This window comes from Camelina sativa, chromosome 18 (genome assembly GCF_030686135.1).
Source record: "Camelina sativa cultivar CO46 ecotype springtype chromosome 18, ASM3068613v1".
Lineage (NCBI taxonomy): Eukaryota > Viridiplantae > Streptophyta > Magnoliopsida > Brassicales > Brassicaceae > Camelina > Camelina sativa.
Window position 1 is genome coordinate 3488047 of NC_141897.1, and position 22985 is coordinate 3511031.

A 22985-nucleotide genomic window follows, 5' to 3' on the forward strand; every position below is an offset into this window, starting at 1 on the left:
GAGTCTAGAGTCGACGACATGCAATGCGATGACCAACCGAACACAATTCAGAACACGCAAGCAGTTGAGGTAACTCCCGCAGATCCGGATCAAGGCAAGGGACAAAGCCAGTACAACGCTCCTCCTTGGGCGAGCACCAACTCCTTCTTCTACTACTGAGGTACTCCTACCTTCCTTTGTATATACCATTTCATTGATGCATTGTTTCTGTTGTGATTCTCAAATACTTCTGCAAATTTTTCCTACACAGGAGATTGTGTAATTTAAGTTTGGGGGAAGGTTTGAGATGATATATCTGATGTTGTGTTCTGTGATTCTTATTTCATATTTTTGTATCATATCATGTTTGAGTCTGCATTTATTTATTTGCATAGAAAAAACAAAAAAAAAATTCAAAAATTTCGACAAAAAAACAGAGTGTGTTCATGTAGCTTACACTTGCACATTAGGATTGAGTCTAGTGTCATTCATAAAGGATTGTTGCATTTAGAATAGGGGTTGATGATGATTGTAACCTTGGTAGCATGCTGAATTCAATAGGATAGCATCAAGGCCCTTGTTATTAGTTCTTTGATGCATGTTGATTGAACTTGAAATTGTAAGATTGAAGCATGTTTTGAATTGATATCATTCCCTATATACCTGTACCTAATCCTGACTTGCAATTATCCTGTTATGCATTGAAATTGAACTCATGGATACCACATACATACTTGGATTATCTTTCTCCTTTTTACCACCTTTGTTAATCCAAGTAGCTGATTCCCATCTTTAGAACAGTTCCCCACACCATTAACCAACCCTTCTTTCAAGCCAATTATATTCTTGAGTGTCAGGCCTTTTTCCGAGTTGAGCTTGTTAGAAAGTGTTAGGTTCTAACCGACAAGAGTAGGATCCTGTGTAGTTCTAGTTCGCGTTATCCGGACTAGTAGGAGTAGGTGAGAACTCGATTTTGGGCATTAGGTATGGATTTGTGCAGAAAAATGAAGAGTAAAAAGAAAGTTGAGGGTAGAAAGTCTTTAGGAGGGGATGTGTTTTCAAGGTTTACAAGTCTAGTAAAGGATTTGGGTTGAGCGAAATAATGAGTTATTGGTTCTGGGCATAAAACAAAAAGATTAGACAAAGAAAAGAAAATAAAATGTTTAAAATGTCTAGAGTCCTTAGAAGAAAAGAAAAAGAACCTTACCGATAGTAAAGATTTCCCAATCCGCTAGAATGATAAGAAGTGAACTCCTCCTAAGACCAAATCTAAAGAATGAAAGAATGGGTTTGAGATGAAGTTTCTGATGAAGGGTAGAGATAAGACCAACTTCGGTTTGGAATGTTCTTTCGGTAGACAGGACGCTGCTTTTGTATGTATCAGTTGGTTTCAACCTTTAGCCTTCTCTTAAGCTCAACTCCTTGTCGTGAGAGAACCTTGTTCTATATTGATAAAACTACTTGAGAAGGAGATCATCTATATCTCTGACCTTTTACCCTAGCCAAATGAGTTCAATGACATTGCTTAGCTTGATTCACGGTTCTTTGTTAATGAATGTTAAAGGGAGTGGTTGATAGGATTGCATGTGTAGATCAAAGAAATAAAGTTCTTTCACCATGCATCATAGAACTAAAAACAAGGATCTTGATTCTAACTATTCTATCCAGCATGTTTTAGGTTCTGAGACCCCAGCTTCACACCTCTCTTCCATATTTTGTTCTTGATTGTTTGCTTGAGGGCAAGCAAAGAATAAGTTTGTGGGAGTTGATATGTCTATATTTTGCATCTCCTTAGCATGCATGTGTCATACATTTAGCTAGGATAACTAGTCATTTTGCATCATTTTAGAACCTCTTTTATACACTTTGCATGTTTAGGAAGTTTTTGCATCATCCTTGCATGCATTGTGAATTTTGAAGTATTTCCGGTGTTAAGGAGACGTCGGAGACGCACACGATCGAGCCACTCTCAACCTCCACAATCGAGCCACTCTCGACCTACGCAATCGAGCCACTCTTAGGGCACCAGTCGGACCACTCAATCGAGCCATCACTCGAGCCATCGGTCTAGGGATTCAGCTTTTGATGTCTTCATCAAAGTTCTAGAGAATTGAGTCATATTTCCAATGTCGTTTATTTCAAGCCAATCGGAGGTGTGGGTCAATAGTTATTATCGTTTTAGTAGATGTGTATACACCCAGCTCGAACCACTTTCACCGACCATGCTCGAGCCATTTTCACTCGCACTGCTCGACCCACTACTACTCACACCAATCGAGCCACTGGACGCACACGGACGAAATCACGCATGCCAGGAAGACACTCCGTCTGACACGCTTCAGGAGACTCTCGAACCGACGCTCTATCTTGTCGTTTTAAGTTTTAGGGATTCACACGATTTTACTATATATACATTTTGTTAAGTCTTGGTTTAGGACATCTTATCTTTTATCTCATTTTCATTTTTGTTCTTATGGTTAACCTAGCCACCTAAAAATGTTCTCAGACTTGTAATCTGACATCTCCGAGTTTATTCGGTTTTTGTACTTGATTCCTTCTCAAAAGTTGTTCTTCTCATTTTTATCTATCTTATTATGCTTGGTTCAATGTTTTCTGTGTTTGTATCTTGGATAATTATTTTTGGATTTGAGTAGTGTAGTAGTCCTTGAGGATGTGATAGATTAGGTGGAGGATCTTAGGATGCAGAGTGTTTAAGCTTTGATTTTATGATTCCCTTCTGGACTAGTGTTAGAAATGCTAGTTTCTCTCTGATCAATTGGAACTAGGTTCGAGACATTTTCACACCCAAAAGGTGTTTGATGAATTGTCTGACCACCTAGTGCCAGAGACTTACGTTCCTAGCCTAAGAGATTAGTTGTCTATGATGTTTGTTGACATGAACGAACTTGTATGTCATGCCTGCTCAACCATGTTTCTCTAGCGAGAACTGGGTATAGAAGTGGTTGAGTCTGAGTAGCTTTTACCAAGAGATTGGATTAGCTAAGTTGTGATGTTCGTTGTCTACAACACATAAGATTAATTGAACCTACTAGGAGACACAAAAATCCTAGTATCAAGAGGGATAGGAAGAAAAAGAACACAATTGGACCAAAAAAATTGCTCTATATTAAACAGAGCCAACGATTTAGCGACACGTCATAATCTCTAATGTGAAATTGAGGTTACTATATAAGAGGAGCTCTTCAGTTTTTTTCCATTTTCTAATTTATTTTTTATCTCTTTTCCCTTAAAACCCCACGTTAAAACCTCTGTTGGAGATAACCTAACCAGTGTATGTTCTCTAATTGTGAGAAACAAATCCTGTCGTTTCTAAAACACACGTTTGAGCTTTGTTAAAACGTCCCAAAGACTTGACTTTCTATATACAAACCTCGTGCCGTTTGTATAGTTAATAAACGGCAAGACACCTACCGTTGCAAAAATCGAAGTGAAGGTAGAAAAGGAAGAGAAAAGGATAAGACTTTGAAGCAAAGAGAACAAACCAAAAATGGCAGCTTTGAGATCTATGGCCATCTCATCTCTACATTCACTTTCTCAATACGAAAGCTGCTTCCTTTCATCTCAATTTTCAAAACCCTTGTTCATAAACCCTCCTCAGAACAAACCCAGATTCTCAATTTCGTTTTGCGTCAAGCAAAGTGACCGTGAAGAGAGGCAAATTCAACAAGAACCTAGCAAAAAAGATGACGAAGAAGAAGAAGACTATTGGGTTGTGGCAGCCGTAAGAAGCAGATACAATGAGATTGTTATAGTGGATACTGTTTCTTCCAGATACCTTCTCCTTGATTCAACTCGTGAGATTCTTATAACCCTAATTGCTCTGTTTTTGGATAAGTAAGCTTGTATTATCAAATATCAAATCCTCTGATATTAATTTAAATCTCATTTCTGTAGAGAATGTGCATAGTGTCATCAATAAAGGAGGTCAGAACTGGACTGGATCTTATTGGGTATGACATTGCTGAAATGTTTCTCATTTGAGAGATCAATGTGGTTTATGTCAAAGAGAACAGAATCATATCAACATTTTTTGTTGTAGGATGAGTTTGCGAGTTTGCCTCCTATTATCCCTGATGGTCCTATTGCAATCTATGGCTTGGTGAGCACTGTGCTATGAGTCTCATTCTGATTGTCTGAGATATGCATAGGTTGATGTTGTTTTACTCAATGATGTTGTTTACATGTGTGTGTGTGTGTGTTTTATTTTAGGGTGGTGGAACAGCTGCAAGATTGATTCTTGAGTTGTGGCCTTCTATGCAGCTTGAAGGTTGGGAGATTGATGAAATTGTATGTAAGAAGCTATCTTGACACAGTCAGATTATCTTGCGGTGTTTTTTTTTTTTTTTTGGCTTATTGGAAACTTGAGTTCAATGTGTTTTCTTGTATGGACAGTAGTTGATTGAGAAAGCAAGAGACTATCTTGGGCTGTCTGAGCTTGAGAAACCGACCTCACAAGGCGGTAGACTTTCTGTTCTTGTAGATGATGCTCTCTCGCCTTATCAAGATGCTACAGGAAGATATGCTGGTGAGATTTCAAGATAAATGTATGTTGTGTCTTCTATTGTTCTTATCTGAAATCTTGGATTCTTATGTTGATGTAGGGATCATTGTTGATTTGTTTGCTGATGGAAAGGTCTTAGATCAGCTGCAACAGGTATGGTTATTAGTATTATTTAGTATTATTTAGTCACACATTGACACTTTGCGTATTAGTATTTTGATTTTTGATTTCCTTTAGGTCCCGATTTGGCATGAGCTGGCTAGTAGGCTAATGCCTAACGGTCGCATTATGGTGAATTGTGCTGGAATCGAAACAGAACTGCAGAATGGAAAACCACAGTTGGTGTTGAGTGATTCAGCCTGGATGCTGAATTCTACCGTCAAGATCTTGGCAGAAGCATTTCCCGGACAAGTAAGTAACACATTTCATCTCCATCCTTTTTGAATGAAAAGAAGTAAAAGATTAAACCCCATTTGCCACTTGCATTGCAGGTTAGCTGGAAGAGAACACCAGATTCACAAGGTCTCAACTTTGTTGCCTTAACAGGAGCCTTACCTGATCTTAGTGACTGGTCTAACAAGGTTCCAGTTCGTTTGAGCGAAACAGTGAAGCAATGGAAGCTATGCGAGACTCTTTAACAAACCGATATTTTCAATTGCATTTTAACATGTGCCATCAAGAAATCAACCGAATTATTGAGTTTTGAGGAATCACCTCAAGTGCAAAGATTTGATCAAGAAGCTCAAATGTGTATAGTGACAACAAGTTTGTTCTTTGGTCTTTTCGTTTTGCAGATGTGAGCTTGACTTTGAGTTACAAGATTCTGATTGAGCTGTTACTAATCTTACTCAGTCATTAGATCTTCTCTTAGCTAACTAAAATCAAACACGTTAAACTAATTTTTTTTTCAGTTACTCCTTTTTAGCCAGACAAAGTTTCTGGACCGCTCCGATTCGACCGAGTAGACAAATAATTCGAAAATTATATAAAATAGAAATTTACATTGTAAAATCTAATCCCTTTAAAGAATAAGTTATACAAATTCGCAAGTCTAATAAACCTGCAATTCCTTCGTACAAAATAATGATTGATAAACATACTCTCTAAAAACTCATAATAAAATATTTTCAAAGAGACACATGTACAAAGTGGACATTTGACATCAATAATGAAGTAACTACACAAGTTTTTTTATTTTTAGTTAGTTTGTTAATTTGGTATGACTAATTGACTATTATCAAACTTGCATAGGAACACTCAAGGTTTTGACCAAAGTCTTGATGCTCTTCTCTCAAAGGTATAATGGTTCAAACTAGACTAGCTTTGAGAGTTTTACTTCAAATAATTAAAATCCACTATATGACAGATGAAATGAATGATTCTCCCTAGATTTAGGGTATACTCAATCATCCACATGAGAGTTGGGTTGTGAATAGTACTCTATAAAAAATCAAGAAATGGGTTGGGCTAGTAAAAAATCCCAAACGTTTGTTGAGTTCAAAGGAATTGCCTTAGAAAAAAAGATTATTTGATTTTTAATTCAGGAAAAAGAAGACTATTTTATGGAATTAAAGAACCCCCAATATTACTTACTTTTATTGATGTGTTTTGAGTTTTGACATTTGAGCCGGACCTGCCCAAGTGATACGAAAATACACACCATCCATAACATGATATAAACTCGAGACTAATTTTTGGAGAGATACAGTCTAAATCCTTTCTTTGGATATTCAAATGAGTCGTAAAGAATTGATTTCTGACTTGGATCAATAAAGCAACTCTTCCAACCAAATGGGAACCACTAGTCCACCGTCATGTGGTTAACATGACATAAACTCAGTTTAAATCAACCTTTAATATTTTATGACTCACACACACGAAGGTACAGATCGATATCACATCAACCAACATTTTTTCCGCCGGTTGAACTTATTATATCAAACGAAGATGGATCAAATAATTAAATTAGTCAGTAGTCAAAACAATGACTTTGAACACTTAATTAAAGATAAGTCCGAATCCAACAAAACTGATAGATATTTTTTATCTCCTAATAATATTATCAAGGAAGATTACGAAACTTTTAATTGTGTCTAAGAGAAAAACGAAATTCCAGTGATGCAGAAGAGTGCGTACCACGTCATTTGAGTAATAATAAATTTAAAAGTGGTTGCATATAATTAATATGTGCATATCTTGAATATCATGTTCTTTCTTGCTTGCACGTATGTTACATAATGTAACTTACATTGATATCAGAAGGAATTAATCTTAAGATTCCATGTTTGTTGCCACGATTAGAAACTATAGTAGAGAATTCGTTTCTGTAATTATCAAGCATAAGTTTTTTAATGAGTCAATTCAATCCGCAGATAAGGCTGAGTTTTCTAAAGAAAAAAAAAAATGAAATTTACGATTTGTATATATAGTATAGTTTAATTCTGGACAATGTATAAAAACTTATCTTTTCGTTATCGAAGTCATTAGACTAAAGTCACTAAACTCGACTTCATTCACAGATTCAAGAGTTAAGTTACATTATGTGTGAACTAATGTTTTTTTTTTCTTAATACACTGATCATAAAACTACATATATATATATATATATATATATATATATATATATTTTGGTTTTTTTAAGGTGAATATGAAAAAGAGAATTTAGAAAAATAAGAAGTGATTGTATCATAAAACATATAATTCAAGCAAGCAAATTAATGTATAGAGTAAATTCACATGGATAATAAAACAAATAAACAAACAAAATAAATTATCCACACAAAGACAACCAATACTTTTTTAGAAAAATGTACCATGAAGAAAATTCAAGCCTTTTGTGGCTCTGCCGCCGGAGTTTCCGGTGCCTTGGCCGGAGTTTCGACCACCTTAGTTTCCGGAGCCTTGGTCAACGGAGTCTCAACCACCGGCGCTGGGGCAACCACTTCTTTCTTCACCTCCTCCACAGGTTTCTTCTCTTCCACGGCTGGCTTCTTCTCTTCTTCCACGGTTGGCTTCTTCACCTCTTCCACGGCTGGCTTCTTCTCTTCCACCGTCGCGGTCTTCTTCTCCTCTTCAACGGCCGGCTTCTTCTCCTCCTCCGCAGCTGCGGGGGCCTGGACTGTAACCGGAACCTCAGCCGGTTTAGCCTCTTCTTTCTTCTCTTCAACGATTTCTATCTCTTTCTCCCCGGTTGCAATTACTTCCTCCGGTTTGGTTTCTTCTACCTTGGCTGGTTCTTCGGTTTTGACAACCTCCCCCACAACTTCAGCATCTCGTGGCTTCTCCTCAACAACATCAGTCTTTTTTTCTGGACTCTTCTCAAACAATCTCTTAAACCTTGGAACAACCTTTGATTTCCAATAACCCATCTTTTCTTAAAGATTAATAATCCAGCCACCAACAAAAAAAAAAACCATTCTTAGAACTTTTCTATATATATGTTTTTTGCGGTTAGTTTACATTAACATAACGAAAACAAAACATCTTCAACTTATATAAACCTAAACGACTAAAAAGAACGAGACAAGATGATCTGATTCACATCGATCAATCTTAGATTCATGTCTATATTTGTTCATGAAGAAACTTACCCGAGATGATGAGGCTTCGTGAGGTTCTTTGTTCTTTTTTTTGTTTGTCTCTGATTTTTTGAGAAACCCTTCTCGTATTATAGAAGGGATTTATCTTCTAATCACAGTTTTGGTTTTATTTAGAATGACGTTACTACCCTTATCCCTTTCTGTCGTTGTCCCCTTTTTCCCCGTTGGCGCCAGAACCGAATCTGTTGGCTGGTACACTAGTCCGGTTTAACAATCGTGAACCTGGAGACAGATACACAAAATTAGAAAACCAATACATCTTTTGAAAAAAAAAACTATATTTATCAAATTCATAGATCCGATTGAGTAATTTGGAAAGAAATATAAACCGTTGATTTTGAATATTCGGGTTTATTGAAAAACCGGTTCAGACTCAAAAAAAAAAAAAAAAAAAAGACAGAGTTGACTATGATGAGAAGGGTAGACAATGGCGATAGTATTGTAATCATAGTTGGCAAAATATAGAAAATGTGATCTGCCATGGTGATCTGGTATTTGGCACATCCATATTTTAAGGTAATATTAGTCTGTTTAAATTTATAGTTATTTTAATATTTCTAATTTTAGTTTAGACAAATATATAATTTTACAATTAGTAGATTTTTTTAGTCAGCTCATTAGCTGTAATCTAAAATTCGTGTCGCTGTCTTGATTTAAGAAACTAAAATAGCACCAAATTGGAGATGTGTATCCTCATACTCTGGCTTTATATTAAAAGGAAATTTAGTCTGAACGAGATTATTTTATTTTTGAATAGTTAAGACAGACATCCCACCCACAATATCTAAGAATAAAAGTATGAAATCTTCATCATGTAACATGGTTTACACTCCTCTCTGTCTCACAATATAAGTTCGATATAAAAAAAAAAACAAACAAACAAATTCTAACTATTTGATTTATTATAAAATATACGCCAAAAAACACTTTGGTATTACCAAAACGGTTATAAATTTATAATTTATAAAAATACCTTAATGTTGTAAACTAGAGAAACTCGAATGAGGTTTTCTCTTCTTATTATTATTGATTCAATCGAACATTACATATATATAGGGATAGATAAACTCTTAGTATAAAACCGACTAGGAATAGGAAATAGGCAATGGACCTTCGGCCATGGGCCTTACATACTAGGACATGTATGAGCCGGTTATGGAAGATCCACCATCCGTGTTTTACAACACTCCCCCTTGGATGGCATAACCGTGCAAATGCTAAGGGATCTCCATAATGCGTTTGGGGGTGCTGCATCATTAAAACATTACCAGGAAAACCCATTGGGACAAAACTATGGTGAAGGAAAAAGAGTACAGCACGCATTACTCCCCCTGTTCCAAGCATCACTAAAAGTCTTTAAGTCTCCGCATTCCAATCTAGTGCGTGAGCTTCTTGAATGTTGATGTCGGTAATGATTTGGTGAAAAGATCGGCTGAATTGTCGCAAGATGGAACTTGTACCACTTAAACTTCTCTGACCTTTTGTAGTTCATGTGTGAAGAAGAACTTCGGTAAATTGTGCTTTGTCCGATCTCCCTTGATATATCCTTCCTTGAGCTGTGCGATGCAGGCTGTATATTGTGTTCGTATATAATTGTTGGTTCTTTATCGTCGACCATGCCACAATCTGTCCTGATATGTTGAGTCATTGACCTCAACGATACACACTCACGGCTGGTTTCATGCATTGCCAAAATCTCTGCATAATTAGATGATGTGGCCGCAATGGTTTGCTTCATAGAACACCACAAAATAGTTGTACCACCGTGTGTAAATACATAGCCGTTTTGAGACCTAGCATTATGCGGATCCGATAAATAACCTGCATCAGCAAAACCAACTAAACCTTCTTTGTTATACTTAGTATAAAATAAACCCAAATCAAGCGTTCCTTGTAGGTAAACGCAACACATGTTTGATACCGTTCCAGTACCTTTGGGTTGGACAAGAGCTAAATCTAGCTAGGAGGTTCACGACAAAACATATATCTATTCTAGTGTGGCTAGAGAAGAACATTAAGGCTCCTATAGCACTGAGGTATGGCACTTCCGGACTGAGAACTTTTTCATCGTCCTTCCTTGGACCAAATGGATCATTATCCAAATTTAAACTTCTCACAACAATTGGCTAGGCAATGGGTGAGCTTGGTCCATATTAAACCTCTTGAGTACCTTTTTAGTATATGCCATTTGATGGACAAGGATCCCATTATCTATGTACTTAAGCTGCAATCCCAAACAGAACTTAGTTTTACCTAGGTCTTTCATTTCAAACTCTTTCTTGAGATATTCAACTGTTTGGACGATTTCCCTAGAGGTTCATAGGATATTCAAATCATCCACATATACTGATATGATTACAAATCCTTTGTTTGCAAACTTCTTTATAAAAATACATGGACTGATGGAATCATTCTTATAACCTTCTTTAGCTAGGTACTCACTTAGTCTATTGTACCACATTCGCCCACTTTGTTTCAGTCCATAAAGGGATTTGTTTAGCCTTATGCAGTATTGTTCTCGAGAACCGCTCTTATCTTTGAGCTCAATACCCTCTGGTAATCTCATATAAATTTCATTATCCAGTGGACCATATAAATATGCGGTCACTACATCCATTAGCCGCAAATCCAGTTTTTCTCTTATAGCCAGACTTATTAGGAATCTACAAGTTGTTGCATTCATCACAGGGGAGTATGCCTCCTCATAATCTATTCCGGGTCTTTGAGAGAACCCTTGTGCTACAAGCTGTGCCTTATATCTCACGATTTCATTATTCTCATTTCTCTTTCTTACAAAGACCCACTTATGTCCAACTGGCTTTATATTGAATGGTGTCCTTAAGATCGGACCAAACACATTCCTTTTCTTTAATGAATTCAACTCCACATCAATGGTTTCTTTCCAATTTAACCAATCTTTACTTGGACTGTACTCTAATATAGATGTGGGTTCATGATCCTCATTTATTTCAAGTGATATCTTGTATGGAAATATTTCATCGATGTCGACATCTTTTCGGTTCCATTGTATTCCAGACATAATATAATTGATTGAGATCTCATTATTATCAATACCTTCAGGACCTTGAGGTTCAGCGTCCCAAACCTCATTTAGTACCTTAGGATTTGCCGCGACCATGTCTATAATTTCTTTAACCTCAGTGTTATTTTCACCTTTCTTAGATTTCCGAGGGTTCTTATCTTTGGAACCTATTGGTCTACCACGTTTCAAACAGGCCTTAGACTCTGTAACAACTTGATTATTGTGTTCCTTTTGAACATCAATACGTACTGGTGCATTACAAACTGGTATGTACGATTTTATTACTCTCTTTGGGTTAGCAAAGGAATCTGGCAATTGATTAGCTAGCTTTTACAAATTTATAATCTTTAGGACCTCTGCCTCACATGCTAGAGTCCGAGGATCTTGCCAATTTAAGGATGTTTGAATCCATAAAATTTCTTTGACCAGCTTGTTTGTCTCTCCACCTAACATAGGAAATTCGGATTTAGCAAACTGACAATAAGCGTATCTGGCCTTAAAAGAATCATCTGTAGTTGGCTCAAGATACTTAATAATTGACGCAGTGTGGGAACCGGATGGATCAGCTTGACCAAGGAACTCTTTAGAATCCTCGCTTGGGACCTGCTTCTCGTGAGATGAATCTAATCAAATCTTCACAAGGCTTCTTGCTCTGATGAACTTAATCGAATCAAGACATAGGACAGAGAATAATCTCGTTTTATTAATTATCAAAAGCTGCATAACAAAGAAGTAGTAGCAACACTTATATAGAGAACGATAAAAAAACCTAGCTACCCAAAGAAAAGGAAGTAATGATAATTCAAAAATAGAAGTTTAACATAACACCCAAAACCCAACGACAAAGAAGAAAAGGAAAACGGTCTTTTATGCAACACTTGATGTCCTTCATTATGTAATTCCGAAATGAGTTGAAGCCGAAGGCTACATTCCGGGATACATAAACGTGAACCATGAAACAAGAACTCCTCATGAAGCGTATAGTGAGAATTCAAACCATCCAAGAAGCATGTCGAGACGAAAATTTGTCTTGGCTGTTAAGGTGTTTGAGTGCGTCATGGTCGGTGTACAAAACAAACTCCTTATGGAACAAGTAATGCCACCGATGCTTAATGGCCTGAACAACAACATAAAGTTCCAGATCATAAGTGCTATAACGAGATCTCGCACCAGCCAATTTTCACTAAAATAAGCAATTGGCTTATGACGCTGGCTCATAACTGCACCAATTCCAGACTTTGATGCATCACAATGCAATTGGAAAACAATACTGAAATCGGGAGGAGCCAAAATTGGAGCCGAGCTAAGCTTTTTGCGAATCACGTCAAAGGCTTGTGTAGCTTCGGGAGTCCATACAAATGTACCAGCTCGTATACGATCTGTGATTGGAGCCATGAGACTACTAAAGTGAGGCACAAAACAACGATAAAAAGATGCTAAACCATGGAAACTTCGAGTTTCTGAAAGCGTTGTTGGGAGTGGCCAAGATTGAATAGCGGAAACCTTATTAGGATCAACGGCAAGGCCCTGAGCTGAAATGATATATCCTAGAAAATGCACCTCAAAAGCATCAACCTCACATTTTTTTAAAGTGGCGAACAACTTATCTCGACGTAGAACAAGAAGCACCTCACGTAAATGCTCCAAGTGATCTTCCAAGGAGAGGCTAAAAATCAGAATATCATCAAAATAAACCACAACGAATTTACCAATGAAAGGGCGAAGAGCTTGGTTCATCACACGCATGAATGTACTGGGTGCATTAGATAACCCAAATGGCATAACCAACCACACAAACAAACCCTCACGCGTTTTAAAGGCAGTCTTCCACTCGTCATCGGGACGAATGCGAATTTGGTGATATCCACTTTTCAGGTCAAGCTTTGAAAACACTGATGCCGTACCAATTTGATCCAACAAATCATCTAAACGTGGGATAGGAAATCGGTAACACACTATAATCTTATTAATAGCACGACTATCAACACACATTCTCCAAGAGCCATCTTTCTTCGGAATGAGTAACGCAGGGACTGCACAGGGGCTCAAACTCTCACGCAAAAATCCTTTTGTAATTAACTCTTCAACTTGCCTTCACTCTTCGTGCTCACTTGGACTCATACGGTAGTGTGGTCTATTAGGAAGAGACGCATCAGGAACCAAATCAATCTGATGTTGGATATCACGCAAAGGAGGCAAACTTGTAGGTAAGTCTTCAGGAAAAACATCAACAAACTCATGAAGCAAAGTAGTAAATGCATTTGGAACAACAACTAAGATGGAATATGGTACAACGACTGAAACAGGAGGTGACACGACGTCTGACACAAATGACATCGCAGGTGTGGTAACCAAGACAAACACAATATCGGAGTCTCGCATCGCAGTCTAAAACATAGATTTCTGAAGTAGTAACACTGGATTATGAGGCATAGGTTGTGTCACAGATGACGTAATAGAAGGAACTGGAGGCAATGATGGTTTCAACGTAAAATTTCGATTGTTAAAGCGAAAAGTATATATGTTGGTGAAGCCATCATGGTGTACTCGGCGATCAAATTCCCAAAGTCGACCCAACAAAAGATGACACGCATCCATAGGAACAACATCACAATATATTTGGTCTTTGTAAGAATCTCCAATTGAAAAAGCGACCAAGGCACGTTGCGACACTGAAATTTCACTACCTTTTTGTAGCCAAGCGAGTTTATAAGGAGAGGGATGAGTTTCCGTAGTGAGTTTCAACTTTGTCACAGATGAAGCAGCAACAACATTCTCACAACTTCCTGAATCAATAATGAAACTGCAGACTTTGTCATTTATTGTGCACCGTGAGTAGAAAAGATTATTCCGCTGAGGGAAGTCTTCTGTTATACGTGGAGCCAAACAAGAACGCCTAAGTACCAACAAATTACCAACATCAGCTTGCAATTCTTCATTATCATTATGCTCATCATTATCCAGATTATCATCATCATACACAATCTCCACGTCTCTACCCATAGAATCAATTAGCAGACCTCGACGATTACGTGTTGGACAAGCAGACTGCCGATGACCTGGTTCTCCACAAGAAAAACACCTCAAAGTGCCCAAGCAATTAGGACGCAATGTGTCTTGAGGCACAATAGCAAGCTCACCTTTCGGTGCTGCAGTATCAGAAACAGAAGTTGAAGAACTTGGAGGCAAAGAATTACGAAACGGTCGTGAAGAACTCCAACTTGAAAAATTTCCACGAGTTTGTGCTTCAATTGTAAGGGCTTGTTGATGAGTTTCAGCCACTGTAAGAGGATTGAAAAGATTGATTGTATGTTGAATTTGTTGTTTTAACCCACCAACAAAACGTGCCACAATTTGTGGTTCTGTATCATTTATATCAACTCTCGTTATAAGCAGAAAAAATTCAGTGGCATATTCTTCAACAGAACGAGGACCTTGACGTAAATTGTGCAAACGCTGAAACATCAAGTGGTCGTAGTTGAACGACATAAATGTCTTGCGCATCTGCTTCTTTAATTTATCCCATGATAAAATTCTTTTTTTTCCTAATCGAACTCGAGATGCTTTTAGTTGTGTCCACCAAGCTGCAGCTCTATTGCGGAATCGCATAGCTATGACTGGAACACAACGTTCTGGAAGAACATTTTTGAATTCTAGGATCTCCTCCACATTAACAATCCAATCAAGCAGCTCTTCTCCAGCTTGTCCACCATGAAATTCTGGAATTTCAGACTTGAATCCATGCTCCCAACGAAAATCTTCTTCATCGGCATGTTCGATCACAGGAAGATGGTTCTTACCATTGTTGTTTAGTCCAGCAAAAGGATTTTCATCAAATTCAGCATCATCTTCTTCTTTCACGACTTCCTCACGTGGTGGGGGAACCTGGCGCGAATTCATAAACGTGATTGCTAACGTTAGATTAGCAATTTGGGTTTGGAGATCAGCAAGTGCTTGACGAATGATCTCAGCTTCGGTGGGAGGTGTAACTTTCTTTGCTCTCGGCATCGTAACTGGAACGTAGCAAAGCTCTGATACCAACCTGGCGCAGCGTGGGAACCGGATGGATCAGCTCGACCAAGGAACTCGTTAGAATCCTCGCTTGGGACCTGCTTCTCGTGAGATGAATCTAATCAAATCTTCACACGGCTTCTTGTTCTGATGAACTTAATCGAATCAAGACAAGGGACAGAGAATAATCTCGTTTTATTAATTATCAAAAGCTGCATAACAAAGAAGCAGTAGCAACACTTATATATAGAACGATAAAAAAACCTAGCTACCCAAAGAAAAGGAAGTAACGATAATTCAAAAATAGAAGTTTAACATAACACCCAAAACCCAACGACAAAGAAGAAAAGGAAAAAGGTCTTTTATGCAACACTTGATGCATAAGCTGCATCAATAATGGTGGGAGAATCATATCCAACATATATTCTCATCCTCCTTTGAGTTCCCATCTTAGTTTTCTGTGGTGGAGCAATTGGTACATAAACGACACACCCGAATGTTTTTAAATGGGATATGTCTGGCTCATGACCCGTTCATAATTGGGATGGTGAATATTTATGCTCACTAGATGGCTTGATGCATATAAGCTCAGCTGCATGTAATACTGCGTGTCCCCAAGCCGACAGAGGAAGCTGCGACCTCATGAATAATGGTCGAGCAATTAATTGGATCCGTTTAATGAAGGATTCAGCTAATCCATTTTTTGTATGGACATGTGCCACATGATGTTCCACACTCACCCCTATGGACATACAATATTCATTAAACGCTTGGGATGTAAATTCACCAGCATTGTCTAGACGTATAGTCTTAAGTGGAAAATCTGGAAAGTGTGATCTTAGTCTTATGAGCTGGGCTAACAATCTAGCAAACGAAAGGTTTCTAGTTGATAATAAGCAAACATGCGACCATCTGGTCGATGCATCAATAAGGACCATAAAATATCTAAACGTCCCACAAGGTGGGTGTATTGGTACACATATATCCCCTTGTATTCTTTCCAGAAAGTTTAAAATCTCTTTAGTGACTTTTACTGGTGATGGCCTTATAATGAGTTTTCCTTGTGCACATGCTACACACGTGAAATTCTTAGGAATAACTCTTCTCTCTTTTAGAGTGTGCCCTTTAGAATTCATAATTAGCTTACGCATCATGTTAGAACCCGGATGGCCAAGCCGGTCATGCCATAAAGTGAATTGTTAATTGAACATATTATTCATTGCCAAATTAGCCTCTATCATATTAATCTTAGCATGGTAAAGACCAGTGGCTAGTGCAAGTATAGACTCTAGGATTCTCTTAGATCCTTGGGTGATTTCAGTAATATGTAGGAACTCTTGGTTTCCTTCACCTTAGTTTCAACATGTAGACCATTCAAACGAATGTCTTTAAAACTCAATAAGCTTCTCTTTGAGCTGGGTGAATATAAGGCATCACTTATTTCAAGATGTGTGCCATTAGGTAATAAAATATGCATGGTCATAGCCTTCAATTAAGCTCGCTATACCCGCAATTGTACTAATATTGGCATTTTTCAAAATGAGATTAACAAAATATCTCTTATCCTTCAAAATCGTGTGGCTTGATCCAATATCAACCACAAGTATGTTCTTGTCCTCAGCCATTTTTAAAATGGACAAGAATTTATGTTTTAAAACATAAACAAATAATTTTATAATGAAGGAAATAAAATAATTGAATTTAAACCAAAATTATATTTCAATAAAAACCAAAGTCATAAAACATAGAGAATTAAAAAAAATAAAAAAAATCAATGTTTAATTATCCTCTTTTAGGCAATCAGAAGTTTCATAATCCAATTGGTCATCATTCTCATGGTCGAAATCTCCTTCACCATCGAGATGAACCAAGTTAGCTTCTGGACCATTTTTCAAACTCTCTTGATAGAGATCAATGAGATGCTTACGTGTTATGCACGTCTTAGCCCAATGATTTGACATACCACATCAGTGACAAACTGATTTAACTTTGTGTTGCGGTTTGAATATTCTGCGGCCTCTACCACGGCCACGACCGAAGTTGGACCGGTTCCCACGGCCAGAACCACCACGTCCTCTTCCACCACGGCCACGACCATGATGCTTATCTCTATGAACGTAGTTAGACTCTTTGGTCTCCTTGGGCTTTTGATGCTCTTTCTTAGTCATGTCAACCTTGTGAGCCTCTGGTAAGGGGGTAGATCCAGGAGGTCTCAATGCACTGTTCATCAATAATAGCTCATTGTTTTGCTCAGCAAGTAGCAAACAAGAGATGAGGCTTGCATATGTCTTAAAACCCTTTTCACGATATTGTTGCTGAAGCAATATATTATTGGTGTGAAAGGTTGAGAATGTCTTCTCCAACAAGTCCTCCTCAGTAACCTCCTTACCACATAATTTTAAGATGAAGACTATCTTGAATACCTCTGAATTATACTCATCCACGAATTTAAAATCCTGAATCCTTAGGTTTTTCCAATCGAATTGAGCTTTGGGTAGGAGCACCGTCTTTTGGTGTCCATATCTGTTTTTCAACTCTGTCCAAAGCTCAAGAGGATTCTCAATGGTAAGGTACTGGTTCTTGAGACTCTCAGCAAGATGATGGCGTATATGCAAAATCGCCTTATATCTACTCTTCTCAGTGCACACATTATTATCCTCAATGCATTTGCAAAGATCCTTTGATTTCAGGTTGATTTTAGTGTCCAATGCCCATTGGAGATAGTTGTCTCCAGAAACGTTAAGGGCAGAATATTGGAGATTGTTGCACTTTGCCATATTCCACCGTTTGGAGGTTGACTGGAATTGATCCGGGAGCTAAAGACCTTGGATTTACTTTGAACTTGATCACTATCCTCGGCCTAGACACGAACAAGAACTGATCACGAACAGGAGCTGACCACGGACACGAACGGAAGCTGATCGCCGAGCTTGGACGAACATGGACTCTATGTGCGATGGCGGTTTTAGGGTTAGGAACTTTTTCTCAGTTGGGGTTTAGGGCTATCGTGCTGATAACGTGTTGTAAACTAGAGAAACTCTAAGGAGGTTTTCTCTTCTTATTATTATTGATTCAATCGATCATTACATATATATAGGGATAGATAAACCATTAGTACAAAACCGACTAGGAATAGGAAATAAGCAATAGGCCTTCGGCCATGGGCCTTACACACTAGGACATGTATGGGCCGGTTATGGAAGATCCACCATCCGTGTTTTACAACACCTAAAATATTACTAAAACAAGATCTATGAAAAATATAACACACTCTATAAATTTACAAAAAATACTTTCAACACAATTGTAATATTTTAATTCGTTTAGAGTTTAATTTTAAAACACAGTTATATTTATGGTATAACTTTTAGAGGGTAAAGTTTAGAGTTTAATTTTAAAATATAGTGATATTTTATAACTCTAAAGACAATGTACTAAGTTGAAAATAAAACTTACCTTTGTGTTAATTGTGAGAACTAAAATAACCTAAAATAGCAGTAAAACATGTTTTATGAAAAATTATAGCACTCTATCCATAAATTTCATAAAAAAGCATTATTTGACACATTACAACATTTTAAATTGATTATGAAATGAATTTAGGTATGAATTTTCCATTTTATATTTAGTGTATAGTTTTGAGGGGTAGAATTTAGTATTTAGAGTTTAGGGTTTAATATTGAAAATGTAATTTTGAAATATAGTAGTTTTCTTTATTCTTTTAAAATACTTAAAGATAACGTAATGATTTACATGTTTTTGTTTTTACGTGAGTAATCATAATAACCATTAAACTATGTAACTATAAAATGAAAAAGACCAGGGTTTTTCTTGTTATGGTGTGATTCGGTTTACTCACCAACTCTTTGTCTTTATAGTAAATGGTATATTGCTATCATGGAGAGAAGATGATGTCTTACTAACATTCCTTACTTGTCTTTTGTTAACATGCTTATCGTTTGCTGAATAGCAAATTTTAATTTGTTCCCAAATGTAACAATAACCCAGATACAAATAAGTTTATATAATATGGTAATAATTTTTTTTAACATCTATACATATGGTAATTATATATCTATTCACATTAGTTTTTATTTTATGAAACTAAATTGTAAAAACTCATGTATTTCACATTAAGTATTTGTGTCTTAATTTCTTTTCAGAGACGTATAGGTGACCAAATTGTAAAAACTAGATATGGAGATTTTTCTAGTCACGTAATAATACGGATTTTATTAAATCATGCCCGCAGTAGAACATTCAGTTTTCCTTTGTGTTGAACTACAGATATAGATTTGGATCGGACAACCTTAGCATGAGCGTGGCAACAAGTGGATTTTTCAGTTTCAACACTGTTGGGTGTGGATCTTCACCTCGTACAAAGCCCGGCCCGTTAACAATCCATAAAAGCTCAAACGAATATTGAGGCCTGAATAGGGGTATTATGGTCTTTTCGAAGAGACGGACCGATACGGTATTCTATAAATAGAGGCATAAGGCGTCAAAAAAAAGGATCAGTGAAAAATGAGCAGAGAGGGTTAGAGAAACGACAAGCGATTGACTACGCTCCCGTCCAGAGCTTAAGATCAACGAGCTTGTTGGCTCGTCTTTTCTTTATCGATCTTTTGCCCTCGCTGTTTTAACTCGTCTAGTACACTTTGTAACCCGACTCTATTTTGCTCTGGCACCAAATTATAAAAAGAATTTTGACATCCTTTCCACCAAACTAAAATCTCTAATTGTTACCAATCTGGACATCAACAAACACGATCCCAAATGTTTCCTCGACCCCAACTCTCTCTTCTTGGGGAATTATCCAATCAAAAGAATGCAATAACATAGCCATATTGTAAAGAACAACCCTCTCGACCATAGCCATTCCCGCACACATCCTGCGACCAGACCCAAACGGTAGATAATTGAAGGCATTTCCGTTGAAGTCACAAGACTAATCAAGAAACCTGTCAGGATCAAATTTTAGTGGATCCTCCCATATGTTTGTATTCCTATGGATCGCCCACACATTGATGAAAATCTTTGAATCTTTAGGGATGGTAAAGCCGGCCACCACGGTGGTTTGTGAACAGTGGCAGACCCAGAAAATGTTTTTAGGGAGGTCAATTATAGAACAAAAGAAATATTTATATCATATTGGTGGTTTGAACTCTGGTTCGGAGAGGTCAACACTAAAGAATTTTACCATCTGTGCTACTGAAACTTTATATTATTACATGTAAAAATAACTATTTTATTAGTTTACCCAGGTCAGGTGACCCACCATCTTTCTTCCTAGGTCTGCCGTTGTTTGTGAAGGGCGGCGAGGAACAAGGAGTGGAATAATTGTGTGAAGCCTTAGAGTTTCTTTCATAATGGCGAGAATATATAGAAGTTTAGAGATGTGAGATTCCTTCACTACTTTGTCTTTACCCACAATTTTGTCAAGCTCTTGTTGAGCTCTCTTCATGATATCCCGGTTGTGTAATAGCTCGAACATCGCAAATTCTATGACGTGTAATGATGTGTATGTACCAGCGAGCACCATGTCCTATACAATAAACAAACCAGCTTTGAAAAAATATATTTGCATTATGAGGGAAAAAAATAGTTAACGTACCATGAGCAACGCCTTGACATCGTTCATGTTTATTTTTGTCTTCTTATCTTCTTCATCCTTGACTTTCAACAATACATCCAGAAAATCCACAACTCTCCCATCACTGTCCCTATCCATTTCCAGCCGTTGGTTAATGATCGGTCAAACATCCGGTCCATCATATGAGCCGGTCTTCACATACGCTTAACCACACCCTGAAGATCAAACCGGGAAAAAATTAAGAGATATTAGGCTTTAGCAAGAAGATCAGACCGTCGTGCCCCATAGCATCTGCGTCAGAACATTTAAAATCATCAAGAATATATGTTCTCCCAGGTTAATGAGCCACCACAAGAAAACAAGGTCATAACCGACGGAAGTTATGATGGGCATCTGTGTGTCAGGAATTACCAACAGTGTACCGACATATTTCTGACGTTATTAGAGTTTGTCGATTTTCCATCGGTAATATACTGACAGACATAATCCGTCAGAAATCTGTCAGAATTTCTGACGGATTACTGACCAAATTCTATCGTCAGTAACGTCCATCGAAATTTGGTCGGTTAATATATCCGTTATTTTTCTTGTTCTTATCTTATAAATATCCGTCAGAAATTCCTCGGTAAATGTATCTGCTATTGTAGTCATTTATATTATTCGCTTTCCAATGGATTTCTTACAAGTTAAATTAATATCCGTCAGAAATTCATTGGTAAATGTATCATTTTCATAGCGGTTGAAAATTTCAAATTTACTGACGGATTACTGACGGATTCCGAACGGACTAATGACCATAAAGACGGACTACAATTTGGCTGAGGAATGTGTGGATGCGATAACAAATTTTGTGAAATAAATTTTGCCTGAAGGTAATCATTTTATAGGTATATATTACGAGATTCAGAAATTAGCGCCCGTCTTGGTTTTCCATATCAAATGATAGATGTATGCGAAGATAATTGCATGATCTATTTGAGAGAAGATGAAGATAGGAGAAGGTATCGATTTTGTCAAAAACCAAGATATCATGAAACATGCGGTAGGGTTCCAGTTCCACATAAGCGGATGTGGTATTTACCGATCACAGAAAAGCTGAAGTGATTATATTAATCTGAGCGTACGACTGGTCCAATGAGATGGCACGCAGAACATAGATCAAATGGAGAGATTACGCATCCTTGAAATGCAGAAGCATGGAGGCATTTCCAATATCTGTATCCGGATTTTGCGTATGAGCCTCAAAACGTGTACCTAAGATTATCTACAGATGGTTTCAATCCATTTGGAAAGCATGGGAGGCAATATTCGTTGTCTGCCGGTAATTGTAACACCTTATAACATACTGCCATCTTTGTGCATGCGTCGAGAGTTTCTTTTCCTTTCTATTTTAGTTCCCAGTCCAAATCATCCAAAGAGATCTCTTGATATGTTTCTCCAACCGTTGATATATGAGCTGAAAATATTATGTGAACATGGTGCTTCACAATGATAATCCATGGACGATGAAGTAAAGGGCTTGGGCTTGCTATTTTGACCAACATGAGAATAATAGATGGGTTTGGCTCGTGTTTGCACTAATGGGCATGTCCTGAGGCCTAGGTCCACTAGGGAAAACCCTAGGTTTCCAAAAGAACGTCACAAAGGATGGTCAGATTGTCGGTCGCTCGAGACTGACGTAGAGATATGCGGTGCAAAGGGATTCTCCGATGTGTAAAAGATAGGCAGGAACATACATTGGCTGTGGTAAGAGTCGTCATTATTAACTTGGTCCACTGGGGAAATTCTAGTTTCATAACCGATTGCCGAGATGAGAGCTGGCTGGGGCGACTGTCTGAAGTTAACAAGGATGTTTAAGAAGTAGGGAATATCTCTAGTGAGTGAAAGTTTGGCGGAAACAGGCAGTGGCCTCGGTTTGAATCGACGATAGAAGCTAAGTCCACTGGAGAAAATCCTAGCTTCATAGTATATTGCCATAGTGAGGGATGAGAATATTTATTTCCCAAGATTTGCAAAGACAATCTCTCCGGTGAGGTGGAGATCGGCGGGAGCATACAATGGTTTTGGTTTGGATCGGAGAGAAAATTTATTAGGGTTCGAGTAAAGTTAAAAAAGGGGAAAAACGGGGAATAAACTTGAAAAAGATACACTAGAAAAAGCAGATATGAATTGAACATGGAAAGGGACGAATAGATCCTTACGCCGGCGAGCAAAAGCCTCACTGGCACGCCGGAAAAT

At 37.6% G+C, this 22985-nt stretch overlaps 2 protein-coding genes and 2 pseudogenes across 6 annotated transcripts; 1 reads left to right on the forward strand and 3 right to left on the reverse strand.

Annotated features, from left to right (window-relative positions):
- The first annotated feature begins 3373 nt into the window (after nucleotides 1-3373).
- On the forward strand, nucleotides 3374-5363 carry LOC104760503 (uncharacterized). Of its 4 annotated transcripts, none has more exons than XR_015588841.1 (8): nucleotides 3374-3794; nucleotides 3895-3950; nucleotides 4040-4099; nucleotides 4210-4287; nucleotides 4393-4525; nucleotides 4602-4654; nucleotides 4739-4912; nucleotides 4993-5363. XR_015588841.1 is itself a non-coding variant. In XM_087499199.1 (8 exons), the coding sequence occupies exons 4-8, from the start codon at nucleotides 4280-4282 to the stop codon at nucleotides 5137-5139; spliced, it is 516 nt and encodes a 171-aa protein (XP_087355325.1). In that variant the 5' UTR covers nucleotides 3425-3794; nucleotides 3895-3950; nucleotides 4040-4099; nucleotides 4210-4279; the 3' UTR covers nucleotides 5140-5363. The 4 variants fall into 4 exon arrangements, 2 of the variants coding, with proteins under 2 accessions (XP_087355325.1, XP_010481745.2); XM_087499199.1 differs by having other exon boundaries at nucleotides 3425-3794; nucleotides 4210-4291; nucleotides 4396-4525; XM_010483443.3 differs by having other exon boundaries at nucleotides 3430-3794; nucleotides 4396-4525.
- Nucleotides 5364-7161: 1798 nt separating this feature from the next.
- LOC104760502 (plasma membrane-associated cation-binding protein 2) lies at nucleotides 7162-8585 on the reverse strand. Of its 2 annotated transcripts, none has more exons than XM_087499013.1 (3): nucleotides 8430-8585; nucleotides 8092-8322; nucleotides 7162-7869 (listed from the first exon to the last, which is right to left on the reverse strand). In XM_087499013.1, the coding sequence occupies exon 3, from the start codon at nucleotides 7867-7869 to the stop codon at nucleotides 7327-7329; it is 543 nt and encodes a 180-aa protein (XP_087355139.1). In that variant the 5' UTR covers nucleotides 8092-8322; nucleotides 8430-8585; the 3' UTR covers nucleotides 7162-7326. The 2 variants fall into 2 exon arrangements, with proteins under 2 accessions (XP_087355139.1, XP_087355138.1); XM_087499012.1 differs by having other exon boundaries at nucleotides 7162-7874.
- An 8347-nt stretch (nucleotides 8586-16932) lies between these two features.
- Nucleotides 16933-17931, reverse strand: LOC147921461 (uncharacterized; annotated as a pseudogene).
- A 1504-nt stretch (nucleotides 17932-19435) lies between these two features.
- Nucleotides 19436-21014, reverse strand: LOC109130539 (cytochrome P450 76C2-like; annotated as a pseudogene).
- Between the last annotated feature and the right edge of the window lie 1971 nt (nucleotides 21015-22985).